Source organism: Ctenopharyngodon idella, chromosome 9 (assembly GCF_019924925.1).
Source record: "Ctenopharyngodon idella isolate HZGC_01 chromosome 9, HZGC01, whole genome shotgun sequence".
Classification (NCBI taxonomy): Eukaryota; Metazoa; Chordata; class Actinopteri; order Cypriniformes; family Xenocyprididae; genus Ctenopharyngodon; species Ctenopharyngodon idella.
Window position 1 is genome coordinate 2,646,957 of NC_067228.1, and position 20,000 is coordinate 2,666,956.

Sequence of the window (20,000 nt, forward strand, 5' to 3'; positions counted from 1 at the left end):
GAGATGCTTTAAAACAAAGTTTATCATTGGAACTTATGTCCCGCAGGTAGACTGTGTTCGTTTTCTTGAGAAATCTAACACTGGCCCTTAGATGATGTCATATTTAGGTAAGAACTTCAGACGTTAGAACATTAGACATTAGTTATGAATCTCTCAGTGTTTTAGGGCTGTTTATAAACTGTTTCCATGCTGAAATATATCATAAACGGAAGGGTTTTCAAACGCTGGACATGATTGACAACTTCTTCTGCTTTAGTTCTTTAGTTCAACTGGATAAATGGGTTTTGATGGGTCACTGACAGCAGGAAAAACCATGCAAAATATTATAATCATTTATAGTCACTATAGCAACATAATTAGACTTTTAAAAGGGAGGAGAAAACAGTGATTTATTTCCTGCCAAGAGCATGAAACTGTTGACATTAAGGGAATCAAAATAGTTTTTTTCTGTTCACTTTATGCCATGTTCATCAATTTGCATGTTGATGGGCCAGTATGTTAATGTTGATATTATTGGATTTTATTCTTGTTTAGGACATTTTGTTGACTCTCTTCAATGTTGTCCTAAAGTAAGAGCAGTTGAGAAGCACTGAAATTAATACAATTAATGTTCATAATAGTCATGCCACCCACCACTTACCTCACACAGGGCGTTAATTAAGCAGAGAAACTTGTTGATTGGACTTGATTGGCTGTCATGGAGATCATGCGGGTAGTTCAGGATCATAGGGACTAATACATTGATACCAGCTTCAGCTGGTCCGGATATATTAACAGCTCTGCCATCTTAGAAGAGTCAACAAGGAAACCTGTGAATGGAAGTAAGTGGATGCTTCGGTAGTGTAGAAACACACAGATCATTTACGTTCTAGGTGCACGTTTGTACAACACTTTTTTTAAATTTTTTTTTTTAATAAAACTTTATTTGGAGTTTGCATGCAAAAATTGTTGTTTTATATAAGAAGTGCATCTGTTTATTGACTTCCATGCATTTATAGGTAGATCTTGAGCTTTTCGAACACTCAGGCGTGTTGTGGTAATCAGCTAAAGTTGCAGAGGTAGTATATTTACTTCTATTAATTAATTTAAATGATCTATTAAACTCAATAATTAGTGAGGGATCTGATTATGCACACAAATATTTTCCTTGTGCACAATTTATGATTTGTTTTGTTTCTATACTGTTTTAAATAAGTCAACTGTTGATGTTTGAGTTAAAAAGAGTAGGGATGTGCAAGACTAGTCGACTAAATGGTACAGCTGCTACTAGTCGACACTGAAAATAACAGTCGATTACATGGAAAAAAAATTACAAAAGATTTTATTGTTCAAATTACTGTTGTTTTAATGTTATTGTGACGAGCAGAGCCGTGAAAAAGGAGCGAGGCTGGTGACGCAACTGTTACATGAACGTCACATCAGTCTCGTGTCCCAGGAGCTCCGGAAGGATAAAATGAGGAGAAACGTCAGTGGAGGATGAGAGAGGACCAGGCCTGGGACATTTAAGTTGCGTGTTGTTTATGTATGTGTGGCATTTACCAGCCATTTACTTTCGTTTTATTTATTTTGACAGTGAAACTTGAGTTTACAGTTCGCTGGTTCCCGCTTCTTCCATGAGCCCGGAACTTTGTTACATTTATATTTAAAGGCATTTTAAATAACACATTAAAATAAAACACTGGGAAAAAATAATACCTTAAGAGGTACTCTTTTAATTTTACCTCGGATCTCCCATGCGTTTTTTTTTGTGTCAGTCGTGGCAAGCTCATAAATGCCCACTCGAAAGACAAGCAAGGCACGGGAGAATTTTAAATTAGAAAAAAGAAAAAAACAACAACACATTTTATGGAAGCTGTGACATGTCAAACTGGCATAATTCCATTGGAGCCATGCCATATTCATATGGCACATTCAGCAAGCCGAATCAAGCAAATGCCCATCGCATCATTTACTTCAACTCTGGAAAGAAATATCTTATCTCCGAGATGACGACAACAGCCATGTTCCCACTCAGTTTTGTTGAGGGAGAAGGCTTCCGAAAAGTCATAACGCAAGGCAACTCATATACGTACTGCATATTTATGACCTGTTTTCAGTGGCATTAATTATGGAAGTTTGATTCATTGTTTCTAATGGATCATATATACGCGCAAGTCTTTAGGGGGTTTCTTACTTTAGACTAGTCAATTAATCGGTTACAAAACTTTATACGACTGTCAAATTAGTCAAAGCGCACATCCCTAAAAAAGAGAGGTGTGTTAGAGAGTTGCATTTGGTTCTTAACGTGAGATTTGCTCCTCTATATGAGAGGACGCTGGTGACATCTGTAAGTCTGACGTGGATAAATTTGGTTTGTGTTTGCTTGCGGGCCGGTGGACATGCGTGATGTCATTGCCGTGTCACATTCCCCGAGGACACGACTGGTACCTGCTCACACGTACACTTTCTCTGCCACGCAATATACTATATTTAGCCCCGTCCTGAAACGCTCCAGGGGCCTGCGGTAGATGAAACATGTTTGGTTTGTTCATGACTCTTATGTGCTCAGTTTTATGAGGTGCTCTGTATTATTAATGTTAAGCAATAGTCCCCTTTTATGAAGGTGTTTGTGTATTAATACGACGGTCTGATGAAAGCTATAGTTTTACAGCGGATCCCCAGGAGCAAATAGAGAGTATAAAAGGAAAACTTCTCCCAAAATTGAGAGAGTGCCATCATTTACTCACCCTAATGTTGTTCCAAAACTGATTTAATTTCAAATGATAGTCATATGGACTACTTTTATGACTTGTTTTGCTGTTTTGTAGCTTGACAACATCCCAATTAACTCTTATTTTATGGAAAAGCTCCTTTTGTGTTTCACCGAAGAAATTTAGATTGCAATGACATGAGGGTGAGTAAATGAAAGGATTTTCATTCATTATATCCTGAATGTGTTTCTGCTGTACTGCGATGAAGGCATTTCATACTGTCCAGTAACACCCAGGTGTGATCTTAGTGTGACTCTTCAAAGTAAAGATGGCTTATGAGTGTCAGTTGTTTAGAATATGGTTCAGTGTGTAGTCTCGTCTCAGACGACACGCCCAGGACCACCCACAGTCCTCTTACAGACCGTCTGCACACAAAACTAGAAAGCAGTTGTGAAAATTGCACGATCCAGGTCCAGATGCCACAATTAATATTATTAAGAGGAGGCAATGCCTCCATTGCACCGTGATTGACTGTTGCACTGATTACTCAGTAAATCCGCCTTTCATTTTCGTGCATGTTCCACGCTCGCAAATAGGTCTGAATTAATAAATAATGGTGTAAATGGGAAGATTAATTAAAATGCAAGTAAACAACTCATCCCCTTAGATATCACTGCTAACTGACGTTAACAAAGATGAATAAATACTGCGACAAATGTATTGCTGATTGTTAGTTTTTATGTTAGTTAAAGGTAGGGTAGGCAATTTCGGAGAGGTTAGCAATAGCAAGCTAGCTTTGAAAGCATAAGATCCCGCCCTCCCTTCAGAGCGTCTCCAAAGCCACGCCTCCTCCAAAACACATGAATGCGCACAGCCTGAGCAGAGTCTGTGAACAGTAATTATGGTTGCGACATGGCTTGAATGCATTATAAGCTTGATGTTTTGGTTCAGGATGAATTGTTCTCAACTTTAAATTTTTGAGTAAGTTAATTAAAACATTTAACTTGAAATTATCATGTAATCTCAACTTACATTTTTAGTAGTGGAAACTTAGCTAGCTATAACCAGCTAATTCAGCAAATGCTAAATGGTAACACAATGCTTTGAAAGCATTAGCATAGCATGCTGAAAGTGTACGGCAATAAAGAAAATTTATCATATACCTTTTCTCAAACTAAGCTCATTGGGGGGTCACCATGAAGGTAACCCCCCAAAAAATTGGGATAGCAAAGCATTAAACACTATTAAATCCCCACTTTAATCCTGCACAAAAAAACATTATATAACACTTAATTTTAGCATTTATTCTCCTTTTTGATTGTCAAAGCATGCTGGTTTCAAGTAAATTTAAGTTTGTCTAAATTTAAAGAAAGAAGTTCATAAAACTCAAAACAAGGAAACCGTTCAGATTACTTAAAATGTGTCAGTTTCGTGAACTCAAAAGAAAAAGAAAGTTCTAAATACTCATAAAAGTTGATTTGATTAAACTAATTTGTTTAATTTGAGTTTGCCCTACTCAAAACAGTTAATTATTTTGATCGTTAGGGTTTACAGTGTTACTAAAAATAAAGCTGCATCTGATTATGCTATGTTAGCTACTTGACAAAATAGTGTTTTTCTCTGAGGCACGGTAAAGCATGGTACTCACAAAAAATCAAGAAAATTAGATTTAAACAATAAGATTAAACGTGTTGAGCTATATAACAATAATTAGTTTTCTGTCTTTAAATATATCAAAACAGTTGTTCCATTGTCTATTAAAACATGTAAATATTAAAGCGTCTTTGGTGTTTCCATGGTTTCTACAAAATAAAACCGAGGGTAACGCGGGTATGACGCAATTGACAGGCGACTCCTCACACTTCCCGGAGCCTTGGTTAAAATTGCAATTTTCTCACGATTTACAAATAGTTGTAAACATCTGGGATATTGTAAGTACTCAAGTGAACAAAATATATAACACTGGTCTAGTGGTTTTTGGATATTTTACTGCAAATTTCTTACATATTGCACCTTTAACTAATGTTAACTAATGGGACACATTTTCCACTAACTTTTCACAGGTGGTCACATTGCTCTGCATTTATTTGAAAAGGTTTTTCCACACTAGTTTATTATGGCTGTTTTGTCTCTTTCAAATAAACCATCCACTCAATGGCTTAAAAAACAAAACAAACTGCGACTCGTCGCTTCACTTGTCCTATCTAAGTAGGTGGTTCATGACCAGAAGACTGCAAATGCATTGTGAACCAGACTTTGTTGATAGCCTTTGTGATGTGTTTAAAGAGTTTTGTATACCTCCTGCTCTCTTTGGAGATGAGAAACAGCTTTGTTGTCTTTTATTTGTAAGCATGTGTTGTATTTAGGTCTGATGGCAGTTCATTTCATATTCTGTGGTTTGCTGCTGGTTGAGTGAGTTGTATATACTGAATTTTTCATCGTTCTTGTTTCTCTACCACACCCAGCACTGCTCGACCTGTCTCGCCATCAGCGTGATGGAATCTGAGAGAGTCAGATCGAGTTGTGTCACATGCATGGAAATTAAACCAAGTCAGAGCTGCAGGCCTAATCAGTTTAGCCACTGTAGACAGAGAGACAGAAAAGGATTGTCCAGTGGTCGTGATGTCGTGAAGATTCTGGCCACTCCATCATGGCAGAAGATGGCGATTTCTTAAGATGTAAATGTTTGCTGCTTCAGACCGCTGTATTGAAGGGTTTCTGGTAGATTATCCTGCTTCTTCTCCCATGATTACTAGCGCTTGTTTAGAGGCTTTATTGCCTGGAAGTGAGGCCATTCTCTGTAGAGCGTCATTAATCCACATGAAACACCATGAGTCCATTAGTAACACTTTAATCATGCAGCTGTATTTTATAAAGGCTTGTATGAAGTTTTTGTTAACACTTCACTATTAATTAGCTTGCATATTATTCTGCATGACCACATTCTAGACCCCTTAATCCTAAACTTAACAACTACAACAACTACCTTAACTATTAATAAGCAGTAAATTAGGAGTTTATTGAGGCAAAAGTTGTAGTTAATAGTGAAGATGTGTTCCCCAAACTAAAGTGTGACCACTTCTTCTAATTTTTTATTTTTTATTGAACATTTTTCCCTAATGCATTTAGTCTATATGTCTGCACTATATGTCAAATATTCACATTATATTTTAGATGATTTTGCTTAAAATTAAGCACCATTGTAAATGCTTTCATGCTTTTTAATTGACCTTTAAGTTTCCTAAAAATGGTTAGTTCAGTCTTTCCACTTCAGTGAACTGTTTCAAAACTCTGACTCACAGATTCATTTTCATCATCAATGTTTATTTCTACACTGGTTTAAAAATTGACAAACCTATTGTTGTTGTTTTGACCAACCTGTTGGGTAGTTTAACCCAACTATTGTTTAAAAATTACTATATGACTGGCTTAAAATGAAGGCTGGAAATTAAAAATTAGACACATAATTACTAGAGGCAACAGTAATAATCAGAAGGTGAACATTTATTAACAAGCCATTTAATAAATGCTTATTATTTAATTATTATTTATTAAACTTATTAATAAATGTTAATTTCCAACCTGTTTTGGGTTCATTTTAAGCAAGCAATATAGTAATTTTTAAACAATAGTTGAGTTAAACAGCTATCGCCCAGCTCATTTTTAATGTCTTCAGCAGAAATCGACTCAGTACCTGGACAACTGAAATAAATGACAGTATAAGACCTTACAGCTAATTAAAGCACGTGAATTTAATGTTAATTATTGATTCTGAACATGGCGGTCTGCTGGGATGTTGGGTGTGGGCCGCGGGCAGTGAAAAGGGCACCTGTTAACAGCTTGTTGCAGTGACACTGGCATTCGTAGTAACAGATGTTTTGCCTGAACTGAACGAGCATTTGTTTGGCTTTTCTCTGGAAGACGAGAGCTCTGCTGAAATGTCCTCCGGCACTGAGCTGTGTCGTAGCGGTGTGGTTTTGGGGAGCATGTAAATGAGCCCCTGCAGCACTCAAGCATGAATGAGAGCGGACTGAGGTGAGAAGACATCGAAACACACTTGAGAGGGATTTTGGCTTGTGCGTTGCTTTTTAAATGTCTGTGGAATGATCATGCTCTTCAAATAGGGCTAGGTATTGACATTTCACGATTCGATTCGATTTTGATTCAGTGACTCAACGCTGGTGTTTAGAGCTGATCGATTAATCGTTAAAAAGATTGCGATATCGATTGGGACACCTATGTGATCTCATTTCTAAATGACAACAATTCGCCTGTGTCCACTAAACCTTTAACAAGTACAATCACAGTCGAACATTCAGATTATAGTTCGGATATAAACACTGATGTCTACAGAAGCTATCAAAATAGAGTGAATCACCTTTTGAAAGTAACTTGTCTCTTCAAATAAAGATTGTATCAATTACACCGTTATACCAGTAGATGGCGACAAGTGACTGTTTAAAAAAAATGTTTTTGTCATTGAATCATTAATTCAAGAGATTTGTTCAAAAACACTGATTCATCCAGTAAAGTCTTAATGAGCGAGTCATTGAATCATTCACTCAAACATTCAAATTAAGTATTTTTTTTAAAAATAGACTGCAGCAATTATCATTTTGTCAGTAACTTTAGTAAATTACATGTTATTTTGTTTAGTTGTTTATTTAGAATCGTGGGAGAATTCATAATGGGAGATATTTGCCTATTTGGAGGCTTTCCTGCCAGGCACCGATTTGCAAATTAGTACTGCGTAATATGACTTAAATTGTGTTTTGCATTTGCGAATCTTATTTTGTCAATTGTGATTGTGCACTTGCAAATCACATTTTGTGAATATAAATGGGGTTATGGCTTTGTGAATTGCTGTTTGCCGTGAATATGAATTTGCTCATGCATTTGTGAATCATATTTTTGAAAGAGACCCCATACGTGTGTGCTGAATGAGAGGTTTGTGCGAACGCTCTGAATCTACAGGAATTTTTGTTATTAATATGTGTGGCACAGAGATGAGTGAGATGAAAGAGTAATGAGAAAATGGAGATTAATAATAAACTCCCCTTCATCTGTTCATTCTCATGATAACATATTCATACTTGCCCTCTGTTTTCACTCCATACAGACTGATGAAATAGTTTGTCATTATTTACTCATCCTCATGCAAACCTGTATGCTGTTATTTGTTTTATTTTTAGCAGCTCTATTCTAAGTCAAATGATAGAGTTGTGTGAGCAACACACTGAAATTTGAGTCTTTATTTATATATAACTCTCTAAGTTTGTGTTTAGTTCTTGCAGCTATTTTTTTCATTCAGTTGTTTTTCATTGCTTGAGATTGTCAGTTCATTTCTTTTCATATTTATACTCAATTCTTTAATTCTCTCCTCTTTTATTCAGGCTTGTTCAATGTTTTAATGGTTTCTCTGTTCTTTTCTTCCTTTTGTTTGGTTAATCAGCGTTTCTCGGTGTTAAAGATGTGTTCAGTCACACGTACACACAGCTGCTGCGTCCTGATGAGTGTGTTATTAACGTCCAGTAGCAATGTGGACTGTATGTTCGGATTATTGTTGGTCTCTCGTGTAGGATTGCGAATCAAGATTCGAGGCTTCTTATTCCGAACCAGTTCAATTTAAAAACAAACACAGTTTGAAACTGTGTAAATTTAATCTTAATTGTTGGATTCTCACCATTCTTCTACTGAAGTGAATGGAACGACACAGTAAAACATGCAATATCAGCATTAGATCTGTTGTTGTCATGATGAAAAGTGCAGATTATTTTCTGTTGATTTGTGCTAGCGAATCAACAGTTAACTTGAGAACATGATTCATTGTTTCTTGCATTTTGAAAAAAGTCTTTGCAAAGCACATTTTTGTGGTATGTAGAGTTAAAGGATTAGTTCACTTCAGAATTAAAATTTCCTGATAATTTACTCACCCCCATGTCATCCAAGGTGTTTATGTCTTTCTTTCTTCAGTCGAAAAGAAATGAAGGTTTTTGAGGAAAACATTCCAGGATTTTTCTCCATATAGTGGACTTCACTGGGGTTCAACGGGTTGAAGGTCCAAATGTCAGTTTCAGTGCAGCTTCAAAGAGCTCTACACGATCCCAGACGAGGAATAAGAGTCTTACCTAGTAGAGTCGCTGACTTCGGTAACTAGTCGGTTCTGAAATTTAAAAAATGTGACACTTTGAGCGCTGTTGAGTGGATTCGTAAACACCTCTGATTGGCCATTGTGTTCACGGCTCTTCGGATTTGTCTGTGATTGGCTTCAATGATCAACACTGTAAAAACGTTGTAAAAAGTCATCAATGACACTCTTCACCAAGCGCTTACACAGATACACATGGGAGCGTTTGAAAGCAGGCGTCTATCGCGGACCAGTCCACTGAGAGATGCCTCCTTTCAAATGCTCCTGCTCCTGTTTTCAAAATGCTTTCAAATTCAAACACTTCTGTGTGCTTTCAAATGCTGCCGTGCGTTGATCATTGTAGCCAATCACAGACATATCTGATGAGCGTGTCAACACAGTGGCCAATCAGAGGTGTTTACGAATCCGCTCAAAGCGCTCAAAACATCACATTTTTAAAATTTTAGTACTGATAGGTACCGAAGTCGGTACTTTTGACAACTCTATTATCTAGAAAAACGATCGGTCATTTTCTTAAAAAAAAAAAATAAATAAATAAATAAATTATATACTTTTTAACCACAAACGCTCGTCTTGCACTGCTCTGTGATGCGCCACGCATTACGTAATCATGTTGGAAAGGTCACGTGTGACGTAAGCGGAAGTACCGATCCGGTGTTTACAAAGCGAACGTGCAAAGACTAAGTCAAACAGCCTTTACAAAAAAAGGTAAAACAACGATGTCAACGAGGAGATGGAGTTTTACGCCCTACCGCGGTACTTCCACCTACTTTCCAACGTGATTACATGATGCATGGCGCATCGCAGAGCAGTGCAAGACGAGCATTTGTGGGAAAAAAAAAAAAAAATGACCGATCGTTTCGCTCCATAAGACTCTTATTCCTCATCTGGGATCATGTAGAGCTCTTTGAAGCTGCACTGAAACTGACATTTGGACCTTCAACCCGTTGAACCCCAGTGAAGTCCACTATACTGGAATGTTTTCCTCAAAAACCTTTATTTCTTTTCGACTGAAGAAAGAAAGACATAAACATCTTGGATGACATTAATTACTCACCCTCATGTCGTTCCACACCTGTAAGACCTTTGTTCATCTTTGGAACACAAATTAAGATATTTTTGATAAAATCTGATGGCTCAGTGAGGCCTGCATTGACAGCAAGATAATTAACACTTTCAGATGCCCAGAAAGGTATTAAAACATATTTAAAACTGTTCATGTGACTACAGTGGTTCAACCTTAATGTTATGAAGCGACGAGAATACTTTTTGTGTGCCAGAAAAACAAAAAAAGGACTATTCAACAGTATCTAGTGATGGGCGATTTCAAAACACTGCTTCATGAAGCTTCAAAGCTTTACGAATCTTTTGTTTCGAATCAGTGGTTCGGAGCGTGTATCAAACTGCCAAAGTCACGTGAACCATTGAAATTTTGTAACGTTTATGACGTAACCTTCATTTACTGAAATCACGTGAGTTTGGCAGTTGATACACACTCCGAACCACTGATTCGAAACAAAAGATTCGTAAAACTTCATGAAGCAGTGTTTTGGAATTGACTAATTAGCATATTCATGGTTTTGTGCATACTCAATGAGGTAATGGTGTAGAGTTATATTAAAGCCATTTTAAGACATGAAGAAATTATGTTTAAATATGTAATTTTGATCATCAAAGATGAGTTTTAATTTTATGAGGGATAAAATCAGTGACTGCAGGGGGACTTTAAGTGTCTTTTAGTGAAAAAAGTTAGAGCAAAATGGATTGTTTTTCCCTTTAGAATAAGATGCATAATTTACAATAACACCAGGAACATGAATTAAAAAAGTAAATAAGAGTCAGTTTAGGGTTCACAATGGTTTGCATGAATCTGAATCATGACATTCCTTGTCTGTTCCAGCGATTGGCTCTGAATGACTGCGATGCAGTCGCTGGTGTGTGTCTGCGCAGATCCCGTGAGGTCTGTCTCTCTCGTTCACCCGTCTCTCTCTCTCTCTCTTTCAGAGCTGGCCGGTCCAGGCCCCTCCCCCGCCACTCAGGAGTTGATGACACGCTTGGGGTTCTTGCTGGGCGAAGGCATCCCGGGCTCCACGCGCATACCTATGGACGACAAGAATGAAAAAAAGGTATTTTCCGCAGCTGCTGCCAGAGTGAGAGAGGGAGACAGTGAAAACGGCCACGATTAAAGCTGCATGTTGCTGTCTGTCAGTGTGAGACACAATGAAGAGCGTTTCAGAGCTGGAGTGTGTCTGTGCACGACCACAGTAAGTCATTCCCGTTTGCTCCGAGCCACTGCATTGCCCACGGTGAGAAACTTGAGTCAGAGGAGTGCGTTAACTTGAGGTCTGGTCCAGAAATAGTTTCGTTCTGTCAGGCTTTCGTTTAGTCTTTAGATGATGAGATAATTAGGCTGAGGCGGACCGAGCGTCCTTCATGTGTGAAAGACTTTTGTTTAATAAATCATAATCGTTCGTCGCTCTGAAGGCGTGTGTGGATTGCATGCAGAGGGAAGCAACAATGTATGTCTTTGAGAGTTGTTAATGATCTGATTTGCGTCGTGTGTTCTTGGACGATGTTGTCCAGTGGGATTCAGTGGATGTCTTTAATCTCTTTCATCAGGCTGCCTTTTGGAAGTTTGTTTTAAAGGAACTTTCATCTCGTTTTGTGACCTTGCCTGACTCACAGTGATGACTCACAGGAGCTGCTGGTGTTTGGGGGTCTGGTTTAGAGAAGGATACTTTATCTGTTTGATTCAGGCTGTTTAACAGTCAATGTGATGCTATTCAATTTTATTTTGTATAGATCTATTATGTTGTTCATAGGGCTGGCAAATGATTAATTGCATGCAAAGTAAAAGTTTGTTTTTACATAATATATGTGTGTTTACTGTGTATAATTATTATGTATATTTAAATACACACATACATGTATATATTTAAGAAATATTTGCATATATATACTGTATATATATTTATATAATTTATTTTATTTATAAATATTTTATATATATATATACATTTTACAATTTTTTCTTAAATATGTACATGTATGTGTGTGTATTTATATATACATAATAATAATTATACACAGTGCACACATATATTATGTAAACACAAACTTTTATTTTGAATGCGCTTAATCGTGATTATTGTTCAAAAATATATAAAAAAATTAATTCACTCAGTGAACATGTTTTCGAAGTCTGAAGTGAAATTATTTTTTTTATATTTTATGCGTTTTCAAGTCAAAAATGTTAGGGGAAAAAAGTAAAATTAAATAAAAGCTGAAAACCTTAAAAAGTAGTTTTGCATTATTATCATTATTAATGATAATAATAATAATAATAATAATAAGTAGATTTATATTTAAATATTAATATTTAAATATCAGTGTGGTGTAATCAACATGCAGGAAGCCATTTTGCTGTCAGGTGACAAGAAACTATCAAAACAATTTTATTATATATGTATTAATATTTTATGGTTTTATAATTAAATATTCATGTGTAAATATCAGGTATTAGATTACTTTTTTCTTATTTTTAAAATGATAGTTTATTATTATTGTTATTTATATATATTATTAATATTATTATAATTAATAACAGTGAAGTGGCTTTGTATTTAAGTATTAATATTTAAATATCAGTGTGGTGTAATTAACATGCATGAAGCCATTTTGTTGTCATGTGACAAGAAACCCTTAAAACAGGAAATGACATAGAGAACCACTGTGTCATGTCAGTAATTTTTTTTATTTTTTATTTTATTTTGAATGTCGATGCTTATGGCTGCCCCTGGCTAAAGATCTTTCTAGTCGACTAGTAGTCATACATTTAAGCCATTAGTCGACTAATGTTTATATTATATACTGGGGGATATTAAACCATAATGAGCGTTTAATATATTTAGGCATAATATATAGCCTAAAGCGCACATTTAAATCTTGCCGCAAAGCACTGGCAAAAATATAATAATTATGAATCTGTCAGAAAAAAAAGAGCAAGGAGATATTTTACTTATTTATTAATAAACTATTGTTTTCTTAATCGTGCTGGCTGCGAAGGTGAAGTTGATGATGCTGACTCACCATCTCCACAGTATAGTGAATGTGCCTTTAGAGAGAAATGCACCTTTCATACTGTACGGATTTCATAAGCAGAGAGTATTTGTTTTCATGTATTTGTTTAAAAGTAGACATTCCTATACACTGAGTTTCGGTTCATTTTTGTGATGCGCTCCAGTTCATGGAGACCAAGACGGTAGAAAGTGCATCCTTTTATTTTACAAATGCACAAGGTTTTGTTGTTATTGTGTTTACACAAATAAAAGTAGACTTTACTGTTTCAAATTATGTATTACTGTTATCTGTATGATCAAAAATGATGTTTCCACTGTGATCTGGAAAAAATGCAAGTGATCGCGCCGGCGCCTCCATGTCATGCATTAAGCGTGTTATACTTTCGCTTCCACACTTCACACAAACACTTGGATATGCACCTTTGGATGAGGTTCTAGTGGCATGTCAAGGTTTTTTTGCCTTAGCTGTTTATGTCTGCTGGTGGGTTTTATTTGGATGAAGAGAAACATTGGACTCTGGGATTGATTTACGTGTGCTGTTGTGTATTAAAATCAGCATTCACTGTTGCCGTTATAATCTGTTTTTTCTCTCTCTCATCTCTCTTCTACCCTTCCATATAACACAGATAACAAAGATAGCAGTGTTTGTATTATTAAACTTCTAAACTAGCCTCCATTAACATCAGCATATCTCTCTGTTCTCTCTCTGCAGTGTCCAGTAAATCAGAGTATCAGTCCATGTTCTACTCTGACCAGCAGCACGGCGTCTCCATGTACGGACAGCCCCTGTTCCACCTTAAATGGTAACAGCAGCCGGCCGCTGGTCGCCCACCGCAGCCCGTGTGGAACCATCACCAGTCCCAGCTCCACCCTCGAGAGCAAAGACAGCGGCATCATTGGTGAGATACACACACACGTCTCATCCTTTTTTTCAGATTTATTTTTGTCGTTTTTGCCTTTTATTATGAAGTGCAGTGCTTCCCACAGGTTTGAAATATACTTGCGGTGGTAGCCAGGTGGAAAATCCTCCTGTTACCCACGGCACAAAAATGATCTACTACATGTGACAAACATCAAATAATGCGTAACTTTTAAAATTATTTTTATTTATTGAAATTCATTTTGATACAGATTATGCTGTGTTTTGGGGGATATGAAGTACTTTTTTATCCATTTACACACAAAATTTCTCAACTATACTATGTGCATGCATATGAAATATTACATTTTTATGAAAAAAAAAAAAACACTTTAATGATGATCAAAATTAATTATGAGTTGTTTCTGGATATTGATCTAGGTGTTAGAGGCAGAATTCTGTAATCTGCTGGTTAGACAAATCTGTAGGAAATACATTTTTAGTGTAATTACCATATACATCCAGCAGAGGACCCATAGAGATCCATTTATTTTTCTGGATGTGGCCAACTGCTCTTATAAATGCAATGTGGAAGGAACATGATCACGCGCACGCACGCACGCATGTCTGTGAAATATCCACTGCGTGTCTTTGCAGCACATGTGGAATTGTCAGTGGGAGTAAACAGTTCTCGTGCACACTGAACGAGCAGGTACGAAACGCGTAGAGCGAGGGGAGACTTTCCAATACCTAGTTAGGGGCCGTCCACATGTCGCGTCTTTTGCATGCTCAAGTTCGTTATTTTAATTGTAGACGCGGGACGAACGCGCTCAAATAGAGATCGAAAGCTCTGCCAAGATGGACTAACAGCTGATCATACCTGTACAGGGCAGGTTTTTTATTTCTTATCTCCATAAGTAGTAGTATAATCTAGTAGTAAAGCTAATGCAAGCCCGCCCAGGTAAAGTCTATGTGTGGGAAGCATTGAAGTGGGAGAAAGAGAGGGGGACGGATCGGGAAAGGTCCATGAGCCGGGACTCGAACTCAGGTCGCCCGAAGCGCAACTGCGCTATCTGTTGGCTCACTGCCCACAAGGCTATCGCCACCGACACACACGTCTCATCTTAAAATCAAAACACATTTTACCCACACATTTTCATTACCATAATGTGAAAAAAATCTCATTACTGTAAAATCTAATTTAATGAAAGTCATCCAGTCTGGACAGAATATTTTATTAATATTTTTACATTAAAATCAGCTTAATTTAGTCCAAAAATACTGCCCTTATATGTTATCATATCATATTTTACATAAAGAAAATTAAGCCTATTGTGATAAAATCTAATTTTCATTGTTCTAATGCAAATATATATATATATATATATATATAATTACTTAAAATGTATATATATATAATTACTTAAAATGTATTTTTTTATTAGATTTTTCACATTAAATTAATTAGATAATTAGATTTTTTTCACATTTTGGTAATGTGAATTTGCTAGGAAAATGTGCTTATTTTTTGATTTTGGGGTAAAATATGACCTGAGCATTTCTGTGTCACCCAATAACCGAACTGCCACACCATCACAAGTTTTGCATCTTCATCACCCCATTAAAACACCCCCATCCCATCATCCTCTGCTGTACGGGCTTTGGTATCTCTGTTCCTGCTCCATTTTGTGGAGATGACCGAGCTGAAATCACAGCCCATGTTGGCCTGTAGATCTAAACGTGGGGTGTTCGCAGGATGAGGTGTTGAGGCAGCTTGGCCGCTTGAGAAAGTCGATTTTGAGCTCCGCTCTGAATTTTTTTGGTTGCAGATAGAAAGATTAAACATTTCTCGATGAATTATGCAGCATTGCAGGCTGGCAGTCCTAGTTTCTGAGAAAATATTGGAGAAGATGTGTTAATACCACAAAGTTGTAGTTAGAAATGGGGTCTGACCCTGAATTATAGCCAATTTTAATTCGCTTTCAGTTCTTGCAAGATGTTTATTTTGGCTTCTAGATGTAGCTACACATAAGAAGCATAACAAATTTCTGTGTAAATCATTTGTAAAATCCATTCTTGCGTGAATTGTGAAGAATTGTTTTGGGAATGATTTCGTTCCGCTGGTGTTTTATGCATTGAGCCCGTTGTCAGTGTCGAGTTTTAGGACGAGAGAAAGCTCTGAAGGAGGTCTGGAACATGTTGCCAGCGTGTGATGTTGGTTTGTTGATGTAGAGGAGCGTGTTTGGCCCGTGTGACCCGCTCAGGATGTGATTAATGCTCTCATGACTTTGAAGTTTGTGAAGACTTTTGTCATGAAGAAATAGTTCAGAAACAGTGTAGTGATGCGGTGAACAGCTGTTTAGAGACACATGTGCTCATATACAGTGAGCTCCACACGTTTGAAACCAGTTTGAACATCTGGCTGCCCTTCTTTCATTTAAACCTGGAAATAAACAGCGTTTGAGGATTTGTGATGTTATGATAAAAATGAAAGATACGTTTAAAAGGTTTCTGTCTATCTATCAATTAATCGTTCATTCGTTCTATTTGTCTATTGTTCGTTCGTTTGTTCTATTTGTCTATCATTCGTTCGTTCCTTCATTCTGTCTGTTTGTCTATCGTTCCTTTCGTTCTGTTTGTCTATCATTCATTCATTCTATTTGCTGTTCATTCTATTTGTCTATCGTTCTTTCGTTCGTTTGTTCTTTGTCTATCCTTCGTTCATTCAATCATTCATACTATCTATCAATTATTGATCGATCGTTCATTCGTTCGTTCTATTTGTCTAGCGTTCGTTTGTTCTGTCTGTTTGTCTATTGTTCGTTTGTTCTATTTGTCTATCGTTCGTTCTATCTATCTATCGTCCTATCTGTCTATCGTTTGTTCGTTCATTCTATCATTCATTCTATCTATCGTTTGTTCGTTCGATCTATTTGTCTATCGTTCGTTCATTCGTTTTATTTGTCTATCGTTCGTTCGTTCTGTCTATTTGTCTATCGTTAATTCATTCTGTCTATTTGCCTATCGTTTGTTAGTTCGTTCTATTTGTCTATCGTTCGTTCGTTCATTCTGTCTATTTGTCTATCGTTCATTTGTTCGTTTTTATTTTTGTCGTTTTTGCCTTTTATTATGAAGTGGGAGAAAGAGAGGGGGATGGATCGGGAAAGGTCCACGCTGACCACAAGACTATCGCCACCGACACACACGTCTCATCTTAAAATCAAAACACATTTTACCCACAAATTTTCATTACCATAATGTGAAAAAAATCTCATTACCGTAAAATCTAATTCAGTGAAAGTCATCCAGTCTGGACAGAATATTTTATTAATATTTTTAAATTAAAATCAGCATAATTTAGTCCAAAAATACTGCCCTTATATTTTATCATATCATATTTTACATAAAGAAAATTAAGCCTATTGTGATAAAATCTAATTTTCATTGTTCTAATGCAAATATATATATATATATTACTTAAAATTTATTATTTTATTAGATTTTTCACATTAAATTAATTAGATAATTAAATAGATAATTAGATTTTTTTCACATTGTGGTAATGAGAATTTGCTATTTCCTTCGTTCTGTTTGTCTATCGTTCATTCATTCTGTTTGTCTGTTTGTTCATTCTATTTGTCTATCGTTCTTTCGTTCGTTTGTTCTTTGTCTATCCTTCGTTCATTCAATCATTCATGCTATCTATCATCTATCGATCGATCGTTCATTCGTTCGTTCTATTTGTCTATCGTTGGTTTGTTCTGTCTGTTTGTCTATCGTTCGTTTGTTCTATTTGTCTATCATTCGTTCTATCTATCGTCCTATGTGTCTATCGTTCGTTCGTTCATTCTATCGTTCATTCTATCTATCGTTTGTTAGTTCGTTCTATTTGTCTATCGTTCGTTCATTCATTCTGTCTATTTGTCTATCGTTCATTTGTTCGTTCGTTCTATATATCGTCCTATCTGTCTATTGTTCGTTCGTTCGTTCGTTCATTCTATCGTTCATTCTTTCTATCTATCGTTCGTTCATTCTATCTATCTATCTATCTATCTGTCTATCTATCGTTCTATCTATTGTTCGTTCGTTCGTTCATTCGTTCACTCTATCGTTCGTTCTTTCGGTCTTTCGTTCATTCTATCTATCTATCTATATATCTATCTATTTAATGTTCGTTCGTTTGTTCATTCTATCGTTCGTTCTTTCATTCATGCTATCTATCTATCTGTTGTTTTATCGTTCCATTGTTCTATCTATCATTCATTTTTTCGTTCATTCTATCTATTGTTCTATCGTTCTATCTATTTTCTATCGTTCCATCATTCTATCTGTCTATCGTTCATTCATTCTATCATTCATTCTATCTATTGTTCGTTCGTTCTTTCTATCGTTCTATCGATCTATCTATCTAGCATTCTATCTATCTATCGTTCGTTCATTCATTCATTCTATCGTTGATTTGTTTATTCTATCTATCTTTCGTTCTATCGTTCTATCGCTCTGTCTATCATTTGTTTGTTCATTCTATCTATCTATCTATCTATCTACCTGTCTATCTATCTATCTATCGCTCTATCTGTCTATCTATGTAGATGTTTAGACCCCATTGTATAAGCGTGCAAGCATTGACACATGACACATGCAGCTGTTGTCACGCGTGTTATTTTGTAATAAACTCAGGAGCTGAAATTAAACCCACAGATTCGTCTGTCCCCCTCAGATCACTGAACAAATGCGTGCATGAATTCAGACACTCTGATTTGTCTCTATTGATTCAGTGCTTCAGTTTTTTACATTGTTGGTGTGTTTTGTCTATTCATTGTTTATTTCTTTATTTTTTAATTTGAATAAAAAAGGCAGAGAGTTATTAGCATGGATAGCAGACACTGATCCACACAGACATCCATCCCAATGCTGCGTGTCTGTAACGGTCAGTTTGTAATGATGTTGTGGAGGGATGAAACCAGGCTAATGCTCATTATCAGCATACTAAATGTGGAGTGATCAGGTGAATGTGTTGATAAGGTCAGTGATGACTCATCAGTGTTTATCACATGAGTTATGATGGTCATCTGAGATTGACTTCCATCGTCCATCTCAGGTCTTTCTTTTTCTGACATTTTTCATTTACAAGCTCTCCTGTTTGCCACTCTTCATCTCTGCCTTTTTCAGGGTGTGTGTGAAGATTTTGACTTTATTTTATTTCTAAATCAGCTCCCATGCTGCAGATTAGCACAGACCGCAATGATAAAAAAAATGATTTAATTATAAATTATAAATTATAATTATAAATAAATATTATTTATGGATTGATTGATTGATTGATTGATTGTCAGGACTGGCCACTATGAGAATATATACATATGGTTTCATAAAATGAAAATTTATGAATAAATTATATATATATATATATATATATATACATACAGTCAAACCAAAATTTATTCAGACACCTTGAACGTTTCATTCATTAATACAGTTTATTCACTATAGTTTAAAAAAATGGTAATAAAATATGACAAGATCTCAGAGTTAAACTGTTAATCTTAATTATGTCTGATAACACTTAAGCAAAACATGGTCAGATTAAAGTGTCTGAATAATCTTTAGTTCCAAATTTTTATCAATTTTACTGGTGGTCCACTGTATGAAGAATTTTTGGGTATAATATGTCACAGTTTACTTTATTTTGCTATCCTCACCTACATAAATGAACTATAGTGTCCTGCACCCACTAGTAAAAATATATCAAAAATGTCTGAATAATTTTTGGTTTGACTGTAATTTATATATATATATACACACACATACAGTATCTCACAAATGTGAGTACACCCCTCACATTTCAGCAACCATTTTAGTATATCTTCTCAAGGGACAATACTATAGAAATGAAACTTGGATACTTTAGATTTACTGTCTTCTGAAAATAACTCAACATACAGCCATTATTGTCTAAATAGTGATAACAGTTGTATGTTGTTTAACCATGCAAAGCCACATGTCCTATTCATCATGTTCATGTTTTTGTCTGCTGGACAGGACCATACAAATGTGTGGATCTTGTATTAGAGCAGTTAAAATTTGGTGCTTTGAGTACAATTCTCTCATACTGACCACTGGATGTTCAACATGGCACCTCATGGCAAAGAACTCTCTGGGGATTTGAGAATTAGAATTGTTGCTCTCCACAAAGATGGCCTAGGCTATAAGAAGACTGTGTC

At 36.0% G+C, this 20,000-nt stretch overlaps 1 protein-coding gene across 5 annotated transcripts in view; it reads left to right on the forward strand.

Moving 5' to 3' along the window:
• Nucleotides 1-20,000, forward strand: part of tanc1b (tetratricopeptide repeat, ankyrin repeat and coiled-coil containing 1b) — a 179,428-nt gene that overhangs the window by 78,509 nt on the left and 80,919 nt on the right. For 4 of the 5 annotated variants that reach the window (XR_007931526.1, XM_051904757.1, XM_051904758.1 and 1 more), the window contains exons 5-6: nucleotides 10,843-10,964; nucleotides 13,630-13,816. Coding sequence is in view for 4 of the 5 variants with exons in the window: in XM_051904757.1 (XP_051760717.1) it covers nucleotides 10,843-10,964; nucleotides 13,630-13,816 (309 nt within the window). In the remaining variant the exon portion in view is untranslated. Of the gene's footprint in view, nucleotides 1-10,842; nucleotides 11,103-13,629; nucleotides 13,817-20,000 lie in introns of those variants that run through there. The other variant, XM_051904759.1, reaches the window with a different exon arrangement.